Source organism: Phodopus roborovskii, unplaced genomic scaffold (assembly GCF_943737965.1).
Source record: "Phodopus roborovskii unplaced genomic scaffold, PHOROB, whole genome shotgun sequence".
NCBI classification, from domain to species: domain Eukaryota; kingdom Metazoa; phylum Chordata; class Mammalia; order Rodentia; family Cricetidae; genus Phodopus; species Phodopus roborovskii.
The window spans coordinates 18,293,440-18,313,160 of record NW_026126416.1 but is presented as its reverse complement, the minus strand read 5'-3'; the positions used below and the strand labels follow the sequence as shown (position 1 = coordinate 18,313,160).

At 41.0% G+C, this 19,721-nt stretch overlaps 1 protein-coding gene across 12 annotated transcripts in view; it reads left to right on the top strand.

Annotated features, from left to right (window-relative positions):
* The window catches only part of Plcb4 (phospholipase C beta 4), a 367,915-nt gene that overhangs the window by 275,797 nt on the left and 72,397 nt on the right, over positions 1-19,721 (top strand). For all 12 annotated transcript variants that reach the window (XM_051183311.1, XM_051183307.1, XM_051183309.1 and 9 more), the window contains 5 exons: positions 1,738-1,791; positions 7,500-7,581; positions 8,442-8,542; positions 9,209-9,266; positions 15,977-16,085. In XM_051183311.1, the coding sequence (XP_051039268.1) occupies positions 1,738-1,791; positions 7,500-7,581; positions 8,442-8,542; positions 9,209-9,266; positions 15,977-16,085 (404 nt within the window). The remainder of the gene's footprint in view (positions 1-1,737; positions 1,792-7,499; positions 7,582-8,441; positions 8,543-9,208; positions 9,267-15,976; positions 16,086-19,721) is intronic.

The window sequence follows — 19,721 nt, the reverse complement described above, 5'->3', positions numbered from 1 at the left end:
TGCTGCTGATATTAAGCAGGAAGTCCTGCCCCCAGCAATACTATTTCCTGTTTAATATGTGATCAGGTGTCTCAGGGTTCTTTGAAATGTCTTTCTAAGTTTCCGTCAATGATTTCAGTCAGGGCCTGAAGATCTTACTACAGGTAACTGTTTCGGGAATCCCAAGTGCTTCTACTGTACTGATAGAATTGTAACCTGCTCAGGGTCAAACGAAAGTTTCTCAGATAGAAATCCCACAAAATCAGTGGTCTAGAATTGTGTGTGACTCCCTGCTTTGGTAGGGTCTATGAGTGTCAATAGTTGTGGAGAGGAGCTCCTGACCCTAGCTAGCACCAAGAGAGGCCATGGATTCATGGCTTTACTCAGTGGGCCAACAGTCTCTTAGGTACTCCCTGCTCTTAACCTCCTGGTTGTTTAGAGGGTGCTTAACAGTGTGGAGTCTGGGCTGTAAACCCAAGCTTTGCCACTTTGGGCAAATTCTTAGCATCATAGTCCATCAGAGAACCAGATTGCCACATGGATGACATCAGAAAGCACCTCACCTAGTATCTGGCATCATCAGTGAAGGGAGTTATGAAAGCAAACAGATTCCTGTTTGCTGTGCAGCTACCTCTCATCGCTCAGTCACTGTGCATACTTTCTTAGAGAGAACCTAGAGAATATTTCATACTCTGACTTTGGCTGTTGATGACTTTGAGCTATCAAAGACATGAAAGGCTTACTTATACTTGAGTGGCTAAAATGAAGAAAGACAAAAGACATCAGAACTTTGGGCAGTGGGATTCACCCAACCACAGCCTGCTTACTAGGGTTTCAGACCTGCATCTTCTCCAGAGGATGAGTCTTCAGAGGAAGTCCCCATGCCTGGGAGATTATACTCCTGTTTTCATGACAACTGAACCAGGGTGACAGAGCCAGCCTCTACACCACCAAGGCTGGTGCATATCATATAAGGAAACAAAAGTTTCCTTAAGCCAGCTCCCTGCCCATTCTGCATTCCTCAATCTCTTTGTCCCTAAAACATCCCCCAAACAAAATAGCAACTTGTGCTCCTGGGACTTAAGATAGAAACTTACCCTAAGACATGATGATATGCAAATCCTTAGACTGTTGATGCTTAGAAATAATAGGAACAGGAATCACTAGCTGGGAACAATCTTGATTCCAACATGCACTGGAGTGTTCTCGTTCCCCACATGTCCTGAGAATTTGGGGAGAGTAGATTACCCACCATTCTGAGAACTTCTCTTAGGACTGAAGGTTAAGGAAGGCTCCCACTCCTTATCCAGCCTAACTTTGGGAGCAGGAAGTGGTGAATCCCATAGATCCTCAAAGCAAAGATAGCATTTCTTGTCACCTGGATGTTTTAATGAAGAACAAAACCACCACAAGCGTAGACAGGCACCATGTTTTGCCCAGTACAAACATTTAAGTTCTAATTCCCCTAGGGGTGTCAGATTTTAAAATAGGACTCGGTTAAATTTGAATTTCAGATGATAGATGTTTTACTATAAATATGTTGTAAATGTTACCAAAACGCATTACAACATTATGTAAGTTGAATTAAGTTCAAATTCTACTGAGTGCACTAAAATGTGAGGGCCCTAAATTCATCTCATAATTATCTGAGTTTTAGAATAGATGATCTGTATGTAGAAGCTTTTCTTCAAGGTTCCTAATGAGCTGGTGGGACATGCTGGTGGGACGCTTTGAAGCAGTGTTGCTCTTGTTTTCCAGCTGGATGAAACTGGCGTTTCTGACCAACACGACTGGTAAAATTCCAGTGAGAAGGTAAGTGAGAAATTCTCTGCAGCTCTCTTTATTGTCACCATCCCAAACCAAAGACCCGGCCTGCTATAATATAATTGTGTGTGCTCATTGCTTTTAAGATATTTCTGGAAGCTCAGTTTCTGTCATTTTGTAGTTCGGTTTTATTATGTGTATTTTTTTTAATAATTTAATTTTTACATTCCAATCCTACTTCCCCTTCCGTCCTCTCCTCCCCCTCCTCCCACTTCCTTCCCAGCCTGCCTCTCATCTGCTTCTCTGAGCAGGTAAGGCCTTCCCTGGGAAGTGTACTAAGTCTGTTCCATCATCCCATTGAGGCAGGACTAAGGCACCCTTACCCACCCCCACCCCGATCCGCTGCCTATGTCTAGGCTGACCAAGGTATATTCAGTTTTTAGCAATCACCAGTGTAAATAAAGTACACTTCCCCCAGAAAGGAAGCATCAGTGTGATAAAGGATGTCTGAAAGTGTAGCGCTGAATTTTAATCTGTGAGTCACTGGGCTTTCATGATTTATATTGTGTTCCTCCACTTATCTGAGCATCAATGACCTCCCAACTCTGGCTAAACCGCTATTGTGAAGGTGCACTGTGGCAGGTTTGTGCCTCTTGCCAGCACTTCCTCATCCAAGGTTGCACCTCATCGGATCCCAAGAGAAGGTGGGGCTTTCCCAAAATTCAGCTGCTGCAACAAAGTACCAGAGACTTTGGCTTATACATAGCAGAAGCTCCTTTCTCACGGTTTGGGAGGCTGGGAATGCAAGGCAAGGGTGCCAGTATGGGTCTTACAGATTGCAGACTAATTTCTTCCAGCTGTGGCCTTCCTTATCCGAGGAAAGTGGGCTAAAGACCTGTCTCAGATACATTTTTATAGATTGCTGACCCCAACCCCAAGAACAATAAAACCACCACCCAGAGGACCCTAATATCAGCACAGTGGATTTGAGTTGGATTTTCATATGGGACAGACTTCCTCTCTCACACACCCTAGTTAACAGTGACAGAGAACAAAAGGCAGATGGAACCCAAAAGGATGAGGGTGTGAGCCAGAAACATCTTCCCCGTGTGTTCTCTAATGATTCTGACATATTTCATCCTGGGAGGAGTCCCCACACACCCCTCGTTTGTGATTCTCACTTCTTTTCACAGTTTAGGGATTGCTAATGGTCTGTGTGTAGTTGTCCGGGCTTGTGAGGGGAGCCATGGAAATTTTTGACTAAACTCTCTTGACTAAACTTGATGTTTATGTAAGCATTTAAAGAAGCTGGACTCAGCCCTAGAACAACAGCATCTGTCCACATGAAGCCAGGAGATATGTGCCATAACCTGAAGCAAACCAAGACTCTGTGTGTACCAACCCATGCTTCCCAGGACTTTTTGACTCAAATGCATTTTGATGTTGTCTCTGGAAATGACTTTAGTAAAGACACAGACTGACAGAACAATGAAACCTAGAAGAGTGCTGTCCTAGACTCTAACACACAAGACAAGTCATCAAGCTCAGAACATTTGAATGGGTGGATGCAGTTCAGGTGTGACATTCTGATCGCTCCTGGCCATTTCCAGGGTTCTTTTCCCCCTTCACTATCTACATATCCCATTCTGTACCAAAGCTTCTATTCTGTACCCCTGTGCAAATGTCTCCATACTCCCTTACATTGTCAAACAAAGCAGAATCATACTAGACACTATCACATTTCTTAATTCCATAGCTATGGGGATTATGGACTTAAGTACCCAGGAGACATTTCTGCAATACAGATTTATGAGAAACTAGAGTACATAGACACCGTGAGGATGACCCTGTACAATATCCTTTTTATTCAACCTGTCACGATTGATTACCAGATCAGAGACCCCATGCATTTGTTGTGGTCTTTAACAGATCCATATATAGAATTCTTTGCTGCCTTGCCACTACTCAAGTAAAGGAAGGTTTTCAATAATATTTTTCTAACAAGTTTTTAGACGCTTGTGAAAAATCCCTGTGAGCATCCCTGCCTGGTAGTTGTCACCAAAGACACTTCAAGAAAGATCCTTAACTTGAGCAATAGAAAGGCAGTCATTTCACTGTTTCCAGTCTTGCCACTCTTGTCATATAGACAATGCACGTCCATACATGAGAGTGTACCGATGGTAGTGTGGGGACACTGTCTATTATGCTTCATTTAATTGTTTTCATGATAAAGATTTTGAAAACAGGGTGAGTGGAAACTGGAAGGTAACGATCCAAGCACCTCTCACCAGTGATCCTGGGTTCACTTGTCTGCCTTCCACCCATCTTGCTGTCATACCACAATTCTGATTCTGTGGATCCTTGTGTGGCATGCTCACATGGAAAATCATTACGACCATTTTGCTGGAAATGGCCTAGCTATTTTGGCATTGCCTTTAGCTCTCTTTGACATGGATTTTTTTTTTTTTTTTTTTTTTGGTGCTTGTCATTATTAATAGATACTTAACACAAGACATCTGTGATTTGTGGGCAGTTAATTAGAGTTGATGGCCAAGCCAACAAAGGCAGATAACTCTCCTGGTAGATGTCTGCCAAGGGTTAGGTAGAAATTGTTCTGAATGTTTTAATGGATGTGAAGGATAAACACTTTTGAAAATGTCACTTCATCACCATCATTCTAGCATTTTAAAATGGAAACTATTAATATAGTGCACATTGTGTTAAAAAGGGATCTGGCATCATAGTCATTGTGTAGCTTTTTGAAGGCCCCTGCTCTTGAACATTAAATCAAAACATAATACACAGGAAATTGCAGGAATGATGGATGAAGGGGTCCTGCTCCTTGCCTCCCTCTTCTCTTTCCTTTTTATGTATATGATCTTGCACATTCTACCTTCCTTTGAAACTTGCCAGTTTAAGTTCATCCTTCCACTTAGACCATGTTCTGAAAAGTAACTTTTCTGTCTCACATTCCTTGTAACTTAAAATGTGTCCTGTGGCTAGAGAGGTGAGTGATAGAGATCTACATTGTTGTGGACAGTGACAGGAGGTGCTACTAAATTAAAGGCCAAGAGCCTCGGGTATAATAATACCAGCAATCTTGTCTGCACAATCCATCCAGCCATTTCCTGAAGCTGCAGCTCCTTCACTAGAACTCTTCTGTGGCTGTGTCAGAAATTGCTGTTCAAAAGCCTTAGAAACATTGAAGATCACATATGGACTTCCTTCTAGGCTCATATTGTCCCAGTCATTTACAGAATACAGAATTTAGCCAGAACCGTGGTAGGATTGAGCACAACTCTGGTGTGTTTGCTTTTGTAAGTTCCTTTAAGGGAAGGGGTGACAGTTTATTTCGATTGAATAAAATCTCATTGAGAAACTTAGGGTGTAGCTTAGTTGGTAGGGGCCTTGCCTAATGTATTCAAAGCCTTGGTTTCCCTAAATTCAGGTTTGATTGCATGTGACTATAGTATTAGAAATGCAAGGTTGTAGGGAGTTCATGGCCATCCTAAGCTAGAGACTCTCTCTCTCTCTCTCTCTCTCTCTCTCTCTCTCTCTCTCTCTCTCTCTCTCTCTCTCTCTCTCTTCTCTCTCTCTCTCTCACTCTCTCTCTGTCACGAAAGAAAATCTCATTGAGTACCTGACTGGTAGCTTGACGCACTAAATAAGTGGACCTCTTTGGCCAGAGAATTGTATAGAGGTTTTATAATAATGTCATAGTCCCTTTATCATTATACTCTAAGTATGTATGTTGTCAAGAAATGCTCCCATGATGTCCAAGATGTCTCAAACTGTGTGTTATTAGTGTGTTATTCTCAGAACCCTGGTTAAAATGCATCTTTCTTGCAATGAGAGAATTCAGATACCCTCCTTAGCCTTCTTATCACAGTAGATGAATTTTCAGCTTCAGTAATGATTTGGAAAGATGTCTAGAGCAAAGTCAATAAACATTACTCTAAGGAAATAGTCTGATTGATGCCCTTGTGCCTATTTTCCATTCTGGGTTGCTTCTCTTCTCTTCTAACATACAGTGAGAAAATGTGTCTGTAGACTGCCCAGCCTAAGCCTACCCTCATCTGAGAAGTCAACACCTTCCTCTCTCATCTCCTTGTTCCTTGACCTTTGCTAAGTCCTGTTTCTTGACATTTAGCCTCACCAAGAGACTGTTTTTCCTACTTGCCTCACACCACTCCCCATGGTGCCTTGGTTCTGTTTTACAGGATTGGCTTGGCCTCCATTGCCTCATGGCCACAGTGGTCAGTTTTTACCATGTTATAATCAGTCCTGTCTAACCCAGCAGTCTTGAGTCAGCCAGGAAACACCTGAGATTGCTTTGCACTGGCATCTAACTTTGCTGTGCCTCTTAGTTATTCAGTGCATACATTCATAAAGAAAGACACATTGCGTAGCCACTTTCCCTTAAATTGAAAAGGTTAAATGGTACCTATCCCAAGTCAGTTTCTAAAGTTGATAAACTCTCAGACTTGAAAAAAATACAGACACAGCACACTCTGAAAGAAACCCATTATCTTGTTTCCTTGCTCTGGAAGCACGCCTGGGCACCACTGTCAGCCTCCCTATGCTGGAATACAGTTGTCTCAAGAACCCTTAAACCTACTTCTTGAAGTCTTCATGGACTTAGTACGGCACAATAGTGGTTTAGATGGACCCATCATAATGCGTTTATGGAAAGCTCCTTCCTCTGGGTCTAATTTGGTAAGCTGTACTGTAGAGTTGAAGTGGTGCCTTCTCATCCCCCCAGGAGGGACTAGCTATCAGTGTTCACCTTCATTAACATAAATAGTGGGGTAGAAGTAAGGTTGGGGGTAAGATGCTAATTGTTGATAAGGCACATTTCATAGGCGAATGTCACCTTCACCTTCAATTCAAGGCTGCCCTTCTACATTCAGCCTTTCAAAACTATAATAACTCATATAGTAACTCGTCTAGTGAATAAGGCTGCTGGATAGGCAGAGACAAGGCTGAGAGCCATGTGGACTATGTCTGGCTACCAAATACCCCTAATCTCTCCCACCCAGATAGTTTTCATTCTAAGTTGTTGATGAAAGCTTCAGCAACACTAAGTATCTCCAAAACATTTGCAGTGTGCCTGGGAGCACTGTCTCCTCCCTTTACATAAAGAAGATTGGCCATTACGGTGTTAAAATTTGACGAGCATTGATGCTCCCTGTACTAATTAGTCAAAAGGCTGTTCCGAAATAGCATGTCTTTGGAAGCACCAAGATTCTGATGAAAACATTAATTGGGTCTTCCCCCAACCACTTCCACCTTTAGTTGGCTAGAATGGCAGGGTGTCCCAAGAGTGCTTAGAAGAGCCAAGATATGTCTGGTCCCCGGGTCTCCACTGTAGTTAACATGCAAGCCAGGAGAACAGGAGTCACACACACACAGAGGCTTTCCTAAGTGCAGATCTTACTCACATGCACTGTTAGAACCACTATACAATCGGACACTTTCCTGGTTTTTCCAAAGAACACCGTTTCCTAGGATCCAAATGTATCACTGCATTTGTCAAAAACCCACTTTCTCACAAGCACGGAAATGGACTATATGTATTAGAATTGGCCCTGGTAACCAGAGGGAAGAAGAATTAGTTTGGGTATGTAAAATACCATCAAATTAAAGGTGCTTTTATTCTCTTCCTTCCCCTCAATCCACCATCTCTAAGGTATTTGGATTGTTGTACTGAGAAAACAGAATGATCAGTAACTCAGTTTTTTTCTCTCCTGCTCTAGTATTACTAGAACCTTTGCATCGGGGAAAACAGAAAAGGTGATCTTTCAAGCCCTCAAGGAATTAGGTCTGCCCAGTGGAAAGGTATTCACTGACTTAACTATATTTCTAGAACCGTTGTCACTGTTGTTTGTTTATCCAGTCATATGTGATAAGCCGGGTTACAGTGTTAAACTGGCATCAGTTGGAATCAGTGACATAGCGGACAGTTAATTTTCTTTCTTCCCTTTCACTGATCATGCTAACACTTGAAGAAGTGTTTTAACATCCAACTATTTTACTTCACAAGGATTTTTGTCAGCTTTATTAAGGTGAGATGAAAAGAGGGCAGCTGTTCTTTATACAGTTTATAGAGCTTATTTTAGAACACCCAGCCATACTGCCTTAACCTAGCATAGCATCAGCATGAATTATTAACTAATAAATTCAGTTCCTCCAGACAGCCTTGCAGGATTTCATGGAGGATTTCTTTCTGTCCCATGCATTTGTGTTCATGACTCTTTGTATTCACTTCCCTGAAATTAATTTTTGTATTGCAAGAAGGACTGGTTTTTAAAATCTTGTTTGAATGTTACAATTCAGTGTGACGTTCAAACAAGTCCCTTTCTGTGACCCTCTAAAAGTCGGCAAAATAAGTGTAATTAAATACTGGGTTTGATTATCCCATGTCCTCTAAGGGAGCATTTACTTTCTTCCCTCAAGGAGAAGAGAAACATTTCTGTGTATTCGATCAATGAAGGATTTCCCAGAGAAAGCTGTGCTGGAGGCAGGTGTCACCAAGTGTCTCATGTGTCATCAGTGCCATCGTGATAACTGGGGAAGCCTCATTTCACTTGCTGTGGTTACTCCGGGTGCCCAGGGCTTTACTTCAGGACCTAGTAGATAGCCACTCTCTTAGAGAGAGAGATGCTCCTGTAATACCTGGCCCTTTTTATTCTCCACAGAACGATGAGATTGAGCCTGCTGCATTTACCTATGAAAAATTCTACGAATTGACACAAAAGATTTGTCCTCGGACAGATATAGAAGACCTTTTTAAAAAAATGTAAGTTTTCCTTACGAGGAAGTGTTATATAGTACTGTCATTGCCCCCTATAATTTTGAAACCATTATTGCTGTAATCTTTAAATACATGTTGCTAGCTCCAGTATGCCTAGTCAGAATTACATTTTCACCCCTTAATTTATTAACATAGAAGCCCACTCTGAGGTCTTTTTTTTTTTCTTAAGAAATTTTGATGTAGATTAATTACAGCACTTGGAAATTCGTCGTCCCCCCCCCACCCGCCCCCAGCATTGGCTTTACTAACGACTTACAATGTTAACCTGCTCCTTTAGGTATTAACCCATTATGTGAACTAACTAGATATGATTTGGAATGTTAATATGTTGTTCAGAAGTCCATTCATTCCAGTTATTTCAAATGGATGACTTACATGTTGTTTCTGAAGGAATGTCTTTTGATAATGCTAAAGAATTGCATATCGCAGGCAATTTTTGTGACCTGGTGGGAATGTTATCTTTCCTTTGTCATTGTTGTTGGGTTCCCCCTGCCCCCACTACACTCCCTGACGACTTTGAGAAATCACCTACTTCAGTGTTAGAAAAATGAGTTTAGAATTATGAACAAATGTCAACATGTAAATCGTACCTACTGTAGCGTCATATACAAAAAAAAAAAAACTTACTTTTTCTAATACATTTCTTTTCAGCAATGGAGACAAAACTGATTATTTAACGGTAGACCAATTAGTGAGCTTTCTAAACGAAGTAAGCTTTTTCATACATTAACTCCATAAGTCTGTGTGCAGTGGCTTGCCTCCCCAGTGTCCTCAGTGCATGCTTGTGTCACGCACCCTTACTCGCTTGGCTTCTGACCTGCTGATCTTTCCATGATGGCTTGACCAGGTGCAAAAATCAGCTGCTGTCTGTGTGTCCTCCTGCTTCCTCCACGCTGGCTTTGCACACCACTTCCTGTTGGTTTCACGCTATGATGTGTAGCTCTGGTTCTGTGTGTATGTGTGAAATTTGTAATGTATTTATTTAATTAAATGTGTCTGTGTTTCTTGCAAGATGATTTTTAAGGTACTTTGATTCTGTTGATCTAATAAGTAGAAAAAGAATGGATTGAGTTTATGACACTATATTTGGATTCTCCATTGCTAACTTTTCCTCAAATCTTTGCATGGACTCGAAACCTGTATTTTTGTCTTTTAATGGTTTGCATGTGAGAAAAATACGTAGGTTCAACTATTTGACACTTGAGCTCTTAAGCAAAATATAGTGTTAGGCCAACTAGATTGCAGGTTAAGTTTTCAGTCTTTATTTTCAAAACAAGCTCAGAGCTGAGTTTAGAACATGATTCATTTAGCATCTAAAACTGGCAACAAAATTTGCTTAAGTACAAGAAAAATGTTTTAGAACAAGCAAAGGTTACAACTTTTGTTATTATAACTGAAATTAACTTTTTTTCATGTCTGAAAGTGTTTTTAGCAAAACCCACAAAAGCTCTTTTTAAATCGAAAGGACAGGGCTATAAGCATCATGTTAGATACCAGGTAGGGCCTCAGTAAAGAGAATGGCAAGTCCCTGTTTGCACAAACAAATCACACCTTTGCCAAAGGTCTTCTCTTTTTTTTATGTGTGCAGACTCATTGGCTTTCAATTCATAGGGCTACACGTCAGAAACTGTTAACACAAGCATTGAGAGGGACATCATGAATCCACATAAATGCCTCCATCATTGAGTAATCTGTTCAGTGCAGTACAGTATTTATTTTACATGAAAATGTTCTCTTTCCAGTCTATTCCACTGTAGTCATCCGGGCACTGTAATCTTTACCCAGATATTATTTATCCACATTCTTGTGCCACAGTTCTCCCAAGTTAATTGGCCTCACTTTATTTCCTTAATCCCTCTGCCTCCTCCCTTTTGTTGTTTGTTTTGTTTCCCTTAGCTTTGCCATGTACTTTGGTTCACTGACCATCCTAAATCTGGTGAGATGGGGAGGAATCTGGCTTTCTAGGTGAAAAATGTATTAAGAGAGAGGAGGAAACCTTATTACATACATGGTCAGCTCATCATCACTTCCTGAGCCAGCCATCCTGAAGCATGCGATTCCAACTGCATCATGCTATTGTATAGTTGGGAACCAGTTTTAAAGTCCTGAGGATAGGTGCTACTCTCGCAGCCTCTTACAGGATTCATTTCCTCTCACACATGGTTTCTCTTTATCTACCTAATAATGTTTCATAATTCTAAGGATTTTAAAATGTTTATTCATAAAACTCATAAGTTTTACTTTTTAAATTGAAGTATTTAAAGAAAACAGACCTTGCATGCTTTTCTAGCTCTGTCATCTTTATTCTTTCTGGTGAGACAAGCTCACCAGAAAGTTTCCTTTCCTTCTACTTGGCTCCTGCTTAAGCAAGGAGATACCTCGGCTGTTTACATGAGACTCATGGAGTCGGTGGGACTGTAGATTTCTGTAGGTTGTAGAGGTACTATAGGACAATCCTGAAAAGTATAATCCCTGGTATTTCAATCAAAGTGTCACCCCCAAATAGCACTTTTTCTTCCTCCACTATCCCTCCATATCCCTGCCCCCTCTTCTTTACATTCTATGTGCAGTTTTACTCTTATCCCATTAATTTCTCTAGAATCAAAACAGCTTTAGGCAGGCAGAGCAGCTTCAAATCTTGTAATGCAAGGAAGCAGAGCTCATCCAGAAAGCAACAGGCTTTGGAACATAAAGGTCTGTGACCTTAAAAGGATCAGACCTCAACATGACCAAGCTTTGTAACTTCAACAGGCAGTTTCTCTGCTAATGGGAGCCAGCATCATGCAGCAAGACAAGAGAAAATGAGGACATGGAAGGACAAGACCCTGGTCACCACATATGCAGATGTCAGGGTACATTATTCTACCTTGATGTCTCAAACAGTCAGCTTAGGAAACCACTTCAACTAAGAACATTGAACAAGTTAGCCAGAGTCCCAGTTATAACAACAAACAACCAAAAGGTGTTTACACAGCAAGGTTAACTGGCTAGAACTGACTGGAGGCAAAGGAATCTCCTTCCCAACAGCCAGTGGCATGCTGGCTCCTACCATCCATCTTTCAGCCTCTAAATCTTGCTCCTCCTTTCCCTTTAGTATACTAATCTCTGCCTTCAGAACAGAAAGAAAGATTCAGTCCTTCACTTGGTTACTCTGTGGGGTATGTGCTCCTCTTGCCTCAGTGGTAGCTTTGGATTCATTTCTCACCTGCTTTCCAGGGCCTCTTGCTCACAGGTGGCCGTAGACAAGCAGCATCATTATCCTGTAGTCAGTATCTGTACTTAAGAAGATGCCCAGGCAACATGTGTCCTGTGAAAGTTTGTGCAGAAATGGCCAGGATTCCTTCTTTTCTTAGGGTGCTTAGTGGAGTTGGGGAGAATCTGAGAATATTATACGTATTCTGGTATTCTCCATAAAGAATTTGGTCAGACGAGTTCACCACTCACAGCTAGACTTTTGGTGTCACTCTGTCAATGGGTTCCTTCCAATGGATAGAAGGAAACTTCCTTGGCTAGAATCAAGAGCTAGTGGATGCCCATGCTGGGAACTTCTGTTGTCAGGCTCTGCTATAAGCTCAACTGTATGTAGCAGGACTAATGCAGTCTCTAGGGTCAGATGGCTTTGCTTTCGTTTCTCTGTTGCTAATAAGATACATTGATTTCAATGCCACCTTCACATCTATTTCACTTTAATAACAGCTAAGGACAAAGAGACTTGAGAGCTGCATAGAGAGCAGGAAAAACCAAAGAAAGAAAGAGGAAATAAGTCTTATATGGTGAGAGTAAAAACAAACAAGTAAACAAACAAAATCACGACTATTTTGTCTCTGATTATCTACTCCTTTACACATACATCACCACACCATGTGATCACATTAGAGTTGAGGCTGATTTTTACATTTCTAGAGTTGGAAATATATAAGAAAGTACATAAATCTTTCCCTCTACAACATCTGTATTCTTTGAGGAAAAGATAAGAGAGAGGAAGAGATAATATTCAATTCTTTATGACTGAGCCTCTCCTTGCTGGTTTTTATTTAACTTCCTATGGTTTTTTAAAATATTGTGTCAGTATCCCTCTCTCCCAGTGCACTTGTAGTAAAGACAGTTGACATGTTTTCTCAGTAAAGTCAGGGCAGAGTTGCAGAGACTCTCCATAGTAGATCTCATTTGCTTGGCACAGGTTTCTATGACCTACTCTTAAGAGCTATTTAAGCCTCCTTTTGGAAAGCCCTGGATGCCAGGAAGTGAAAATCCTGGGCATGTTGTTTATCTGAGTGGGAGCTGATGATGTTTCAGGGCTGTGAGAACTGCTGTGTTGTTTCTGACCTGAACTCTTCTGCACCCTGAGGTTACCTGGATCTGATCGTATGCAGCACTGGTCCTTACTATAGGGCAATAATGCAAACCCCTTAGCATTTGTTTCCCTGCCTCTAGATTATTCACAGGGACCAGGCTCTGTGCCTTGTAAAATGTGAAAACTCGGGGGAAAGAAAAGATTATTTTATCTGGCAGAGCAGGTACAAAGACAAAATGGCATTTTATTTTGTCTGTGCTTAATGCACTTTTGCTAAGACTGTAACCCATGGGTAGCAAATACGGATGTGTGCTGTTTTCCTGGCTATTCCTTCTACATAAGATGGATGGTCTTATGAATGTGATGCCTTCCGATTACATTTTAATAGATAAAGAATAATTAGGATCACAGGCATGATTAGTCCTACCCTGCAGGACTTACTTAATTGGGATTTTCTTTTGGTGGTTGTAGTGAATTAAAATGCATGTGGTTACAGAATAAAGCAATGCTTTTTACTACTTCCTTCCTTTCCTCCCTCCCTCCCTCCCCCCTCTCTCTCCCCCCATCTCTCTCCTGATCCTCCTGACTCTGCTTTCCAGGTGCTGTGATTACACAGAGAGGTCCCACCACACCAAATCTGTGCAGTACTGGAGATTAAGCCCACAAGGCAGAGCAAACATTCTACCAATTGAGGCTCACCTCCAACTCTAGAACAGTCATGCTTAAGTTGAGCAAGTCAGAACCACCTGGAAAGCTTACTAGTCTTCCTTATACCCCAATAATTCTGGTTCCCCCCAGGGAATCAATTTCAGTAGATCTGGGCAGAGTCCCCCAGAATCCACATTCTTTAAAATCCCCCAGGTGATGGTAACCCCGCTACTGACGTCCATACAGCACATTTTAAGTAGCTTCACATTAGTATATATGTGAGTAAAAACATCCAGAAATGTCTGGGTTTTAAGTAGCATCACATTAGTATGTACATGTATAAAAACATTCAGAAATGTCTGGATTTCCTTCTCTTTTCCCTATTGTCATCTATTTTCTCCTCCATAGCTGTATCCCATTTTTCTCCTACTTCTTAAGTCATGTAGACTTGCTGCATCATTTCTCTAAGTACCAAATGTTCAACAGTGATCTTATGTTAAAGGCAGACGACTTAATTTTACTAGGGAGGAAACTAGGGATAACTTGAGTGTTACTGTGTTGGGGTATGAAACGAACCTTTTCCATTCTTTATCTGTCTTCTTTAGTGTTGTTGTCTATGGGGGAAGAGACAAGTAGAGAGTGGTGGGGCTTTTATTTCTTTGAATGCTTTTAAATGATTCTTCTCACCCCAGGGGAGACCCTCATCACCTTGAATACTGGGGTCTGCTGCATGGTGCATCATATCCTTACAGGATTTAGCATGTTTTCACTTTCCTGGCATCCCATTGTCCATATCAGTTTCCCTTTCTCTACAGATTCCATCAGTATTCTCTACAATATCAAGACCTGTTACTAGTATAACAGTTTCCAGTCTAGCATATACATAAGCATAATCAACAATTCCTTAGTATTACAATAGAAGGATGCTCCATCAGGATAGACTGTCAAAAAGATATTGATCCCTTCATTTTAACACTTTTAGCTAAATGGGAAAAGGGGGAAGTCTAGAGACATCCATGCTTTAGCAGTTAAAACCAAGTGTCCCATTGGCTGATAGTATTGTTCTGTACATCACCCCCTTCTCAGAAGAAAGTCCCAAAGCAAACAGGTCAAAGATGTCCATATAAATTTGTAACAGTTGCCTCTTAAGCATCTTTCTAATAATATTGCAAAGTCTGTGTTTACATCTGGGTAAAGTTGTTGCCAAAGTACTATTTGTTAACCAACTCTTGCTCATATTTGCTTATTGGTCGTAATTCTTTGAAAGTTTACTTCTTATTCATTTGAGAAAGGGTACAACACAATCTTATCATCCACAGTGAACTGTACAAAAGTTTAGTGGACCCACTGCCTCCAAACATGTGCCATGACATTTGTGTACCTATCTATATTCACACGCACGCATGCACATGCACGCACGCGCGCGCACACACACACACACACACACACACACACACACGAACACACATAGGTAGAGAAGGGATAAATGGACTTCTCAGCATTCCAGGAAGTCAGGGCAGCATCACTGCAGGAAGGGTGGTTCTCCTTCTATGCAAGAACCATCATGGGTACTGATTGAGAAAGGTGGAGATCAGCAGCTTCCATAAGAGCCTTCTTCTGTGCACACAACTGGGGGATTTCCAGAGCAAAGTGAGTGCAGCGGTAGACTGAAGGTGCTCTGAGCTGTTGTATCTTAATTTGTTTTTTGTATAATATACACTTAGAAGCATTTTGTGCTGATTACACTTCATCATTACAATTGTATCATTTTGGAAAACTATGAACTCAAGAAAACATAGCTCACAGAGTGATCAAGAACCTCTCATTATTAGAGAAAGACTAAAACTTAACTATTTACTTTTCTGACATTAGAAGGTTCTTTTTTTATTACTGTTTTGGGGCTTTGGGCCACTTAGTACATGATCTGGTTGCTTATTTTAATTAATTTGGGGGGGCGGTCTTTCAAGACAGGGCTTTCTTTTCTGTGTAGCTTTAGCTTTGGCTGTCCTGGAACTTACTCTGTAGACCAGGCTGGTCTTAGACTCATAGAGATCCACCTGCCTCTGCCTCCCACATGCTGGGATTAAAGGCATGCACCACCACTGCCCATCTCTTTTTGCTTTATAAAACTAGCCTTAATAGTAGATTCTTAAATACAGTAAAGATACTTTGCTCTCATTTTTGCACACATTTGTGGCAAGTCACTTACCTAAGGTATAGGAAATAGAAGACAGTACACTTAACATTCTCACTCCATCATGTATTCTTCAAAGTTTAAATGGGAGAGAACCATTCCAGTAGAGCAAGTTCAGATATAAACTTTCTGAAGTATAGTTCAGGGAGAGACTAGGAAGTCTGATTTTTATAATTACAAATATGATAGTCTAGATGGACCTTGTTTTACAAATTATATGCTTAGAAACCTGTTTCAAGGGTGAGGAACATGGTTTCTAAATGGAGTTATTTTCTCATCATAGCATCAACGAGATCCTCGGCTGAATGAGATTTTATTCCCGTTTTATGATGCTAAAAGAGCAATGCGGATCATTGAGATGTATGAACCTGATGAAGATTTGAAGAAAAAAGGTAATATAAATGAAAAAAAAAAGAATTAAATTTTAGTTTTGCTAAGACAAGAAAATGTATACCTAAAACACTTAAATTTTAATTAAAATATGATAAATGCTTTGAGGCACCATAGTTCCAAAGATTAGTAATTAATTTATTCTCTTTCTGCTCTTCAATTAATTTAATTTGTATATTCCTTCAGGTGAATCCACGCTGTCTGAAGCATGCCACTACAAAATGTACTGTGCTGTAGAGCACATTGTTGTGATAACCCGCTGTATTTGCTCATGTGTCAAGTTTTTATTTCGTAGAGTGCTGAAAAGGCAGTCTCTATGTGCAGTCTTTGGAAATGCTTCCTATCACATGAGAACCCACACCTTTCTTTGTCCCCTATGTTTAGCTTCACTGAATAACTTAGGACTTAATCTGATGTATTTCCTCACTCCTTGTTTGACCCCTGGGTTGGAGATAAAAACAACCATAGGGCACTAGTGAAGAATTATGTTAGCAGGTGATCTCTATTTCTGGATCTTTGCCACCACCTCCCTCCGTTGTTTTGTTTTGGAAAAAACATGTTGTTCAAGTATTAGTCAACTGAATACATGGAGAAGACTGAAGGGCAACCCTGCTGCAGGGGCATGCCTGTGAACCTGGCACTTGACAACACGGTGTGGTAGTAGCAAGTACTACTACACTTGCTTCGTGCAGCTTTTTCTTGTCCTTGTGGCCAGGATACCTGACATAAGCAACTCAGGTGAGGGAAAGGATTTTATTTTGGTTGACATTTTCAGGATATTTCAGTCTGTTGTGATGGGAAGGCATGGTGTCAGGAGTATGAGGCTCCTGGTCACATCCTAGCAGGACTAGAAAGCAGAACTATCCAGATCCCAGACATACCTGCAATAACCTACCTATACCAGCTAAGATCCAAAACAGTGCCACCCACTAGGGACCAGTTGTCCTAACCCATCAGCTTGTGAGGGACATTTCACATTCAAACTCTGAGAAATCAAGACTGAGAGGTGCCTCCCGCCCCCACCCATTCTGAAGGCAGCTGTGTTCTGTTCAAACAAAAGACAAGTGAAATGTCCTTTGCGATGTGACATTGTAATGATTTATGTGTGTCTTTGTTATTTCTCAAGCCTAATTATAACTCATGTCACCTAAAAAACATAGCTTTCCTCTTTCACAAATGACAGAAACTTAAAGCCTGTCTGAACTTACTGAGTTTAAGAATACAGCTCAAAAGACGTTTCTCCTGGGATTTTAAATACACACAACTACCTGGAGATTGGGACGGAAGCTCATACAGTAGAAAATGTGTTTCCCGGGTAGCTTAGCATTTCCACTTGCAGGCGTGTACCCTAGAAAGTGTCTCAATCAGTCACCAAATACTGGCTGTCAGAGTGGTGAAGTGTTCCGTGCTAGACCCCTGCATCCTCTATGCTCTCTGCTTGGAGTGGAGCAGGCACTCAGGCAGGCCATCAGATTTCAGTGTCTTCTGTATAGGTATGACTCTCAGAGTAAATCCTCCCGTTCTGATCTCTACCATAAACCAGGGGCCTGTGGTAGACCTGCTCATCTACACACTGAACAGTCACATTTGCAGGATGCTTTGATTTTCCAGTCTCCGTCCCTCTTCCTCTCACAGCATAAAAAATGGTTGCACTACTCACTTAGCTTTTCAAACCAGAATCTTTGGAATCACCCTGTACTTTTTTTTTTTTTTTTATCATTTCTTTCACATCACTTTTTATGATCTGTCACCAGAACATATGAGGTCCACGTTTCTTCATTCTCACCTTCTCAGACATGCAAGCCTACCACGCCTTTCTAGGGACAATGCCAATTGGCTTGTGACATCTTTATCCTGCTTTTTACCCAGTACTGTGCTCCACACAGCAGCGAGAGTAAGCTTTTTAGAATACTATCCAATGGTAGTATGTACTCTTCTACCCCACTAAAGCTTCTCAACACAAAAATCTCAAGTATTTAGGACTAAACCCTGATAGATGCAGCCTTTGACTCCTTCTCCAGCATCATTTCCCACCACTTTCCCCAGATGTGGTTCATCCCACTTTGCATTCATTGAGTAAACTGAGGACACACACTCCTGCATCAAGATTTCTGCATTTGCTCATCTTTCTTCCTGAAAGTCCCACTCATATGTGTCTGTGTGGCTTTTCCCCATGCATGTATGAAATCTTAAAAAGATTTCGCTAGCCATGTATTTAAATAAGTATCCCACCATTCTTTTTTAACTTTCATCTTTCTAGCTTTGTCCTTCCAATATGGCATTATAATTATTTGCCCATATATTTATTTCTCTTACCCATCACTTGTGAGTTTTGTGTAAAAAAAAAAAGGATGTAGCTCTTTGTTCTGCATGTATCCTAGTGTCTCAAAAATATTTGCTGTTAAAATGAAGGCATGTACCAAGGGCAGAGGCATAGAAACTTTTATTGTAATGCTTTAGTTGTAATCAGAAATGGCCTACATATCCAGAAGTAAACTAAAGAATAATATATACCTTTAAATCCAGCCCTCAAGAGGCAGAGGCAGGCAGATTTCTGCGTTCAAGGCCAGCCTGGTCTACACAGCAAGTTCCAGGACAACAAAGAGAAATTCTATCTTGAAAAACCAATACATATTAATTTCTGAGTGGAGTACCATATATTCAGTGAATGATAAACTGTGTATGTATATGTATATGTGTACATGTATGCACATAAGTGCATGAATGATTCAGATGCACAAAGTGCTATAACTGTTTGGTAAATTTGAAAACACTGGAAATGATCTATTCCTTAGACACACATGTAGTTAGCCTAGAAAGCCATTTGGGAAATGTTACAAGAACTATTGTAGTTCTTGTTATTTGGCAGCAGGAAAATGGAGATGTACAGTCTACGGGCACAGTGATGCTATCTCTAAAAGTGTTCTTTCATCAATGTCAAGCCTATAGAGCAAATTGTGAAACCTAAGCAAGGTGTACATGAGGTCCATAGCTGTTTTTTATATGATCAGTGGAGCTTTTCAGTGGATATGAAACTGTTTTCATAACTTGCAAATGGTTACGGGAAAAAGCAAAGGGCTGAAGCTGCCTACATTTGTGAAACACTTCTGTTGACCCCTGCAGTTGCCACAAAGGCCCTGCCCCATTTCAGAAAGGTGACTGAAATGAGCAGTGACCTGTGTTTCCATGTTTCTCACCAGCTGCACACTTCTACCTTTCCAATCATTGTGAAAGGTAAATTGTTTAAATTTGGAGAGGCAACCATTTGCAGGAGAAGCCCTTCCTCCACCTGAATAGCAGTGACCTAGAATTAATGCCACACATCTTACATGTATTCTCAGTTACCAAGCACGTTTCCCACTTGGCCTTAGAGACCAGGATATGGGCAGCAGAAGGCAAGGGTGGTGGTAGCAGAGCCAGAGGTCCCTTGTCACTGTCACTGTGGTGCGTAGCATAGTTTCTTCATCTGGAGCACTGTCCCAGGCTGTGCTGCTTATAATGTGCCACTGTGAATTTTGTTTATGTTCTGAAAGGTGCGGGTTCATGGGAGAAACTGGAGTTGCTTCTCCTCTTATTTTTAAGATGCCTCAACTTGGCTGGACAAGATGTGCTTCTTCGGATCCATGGTGCCACTCAGA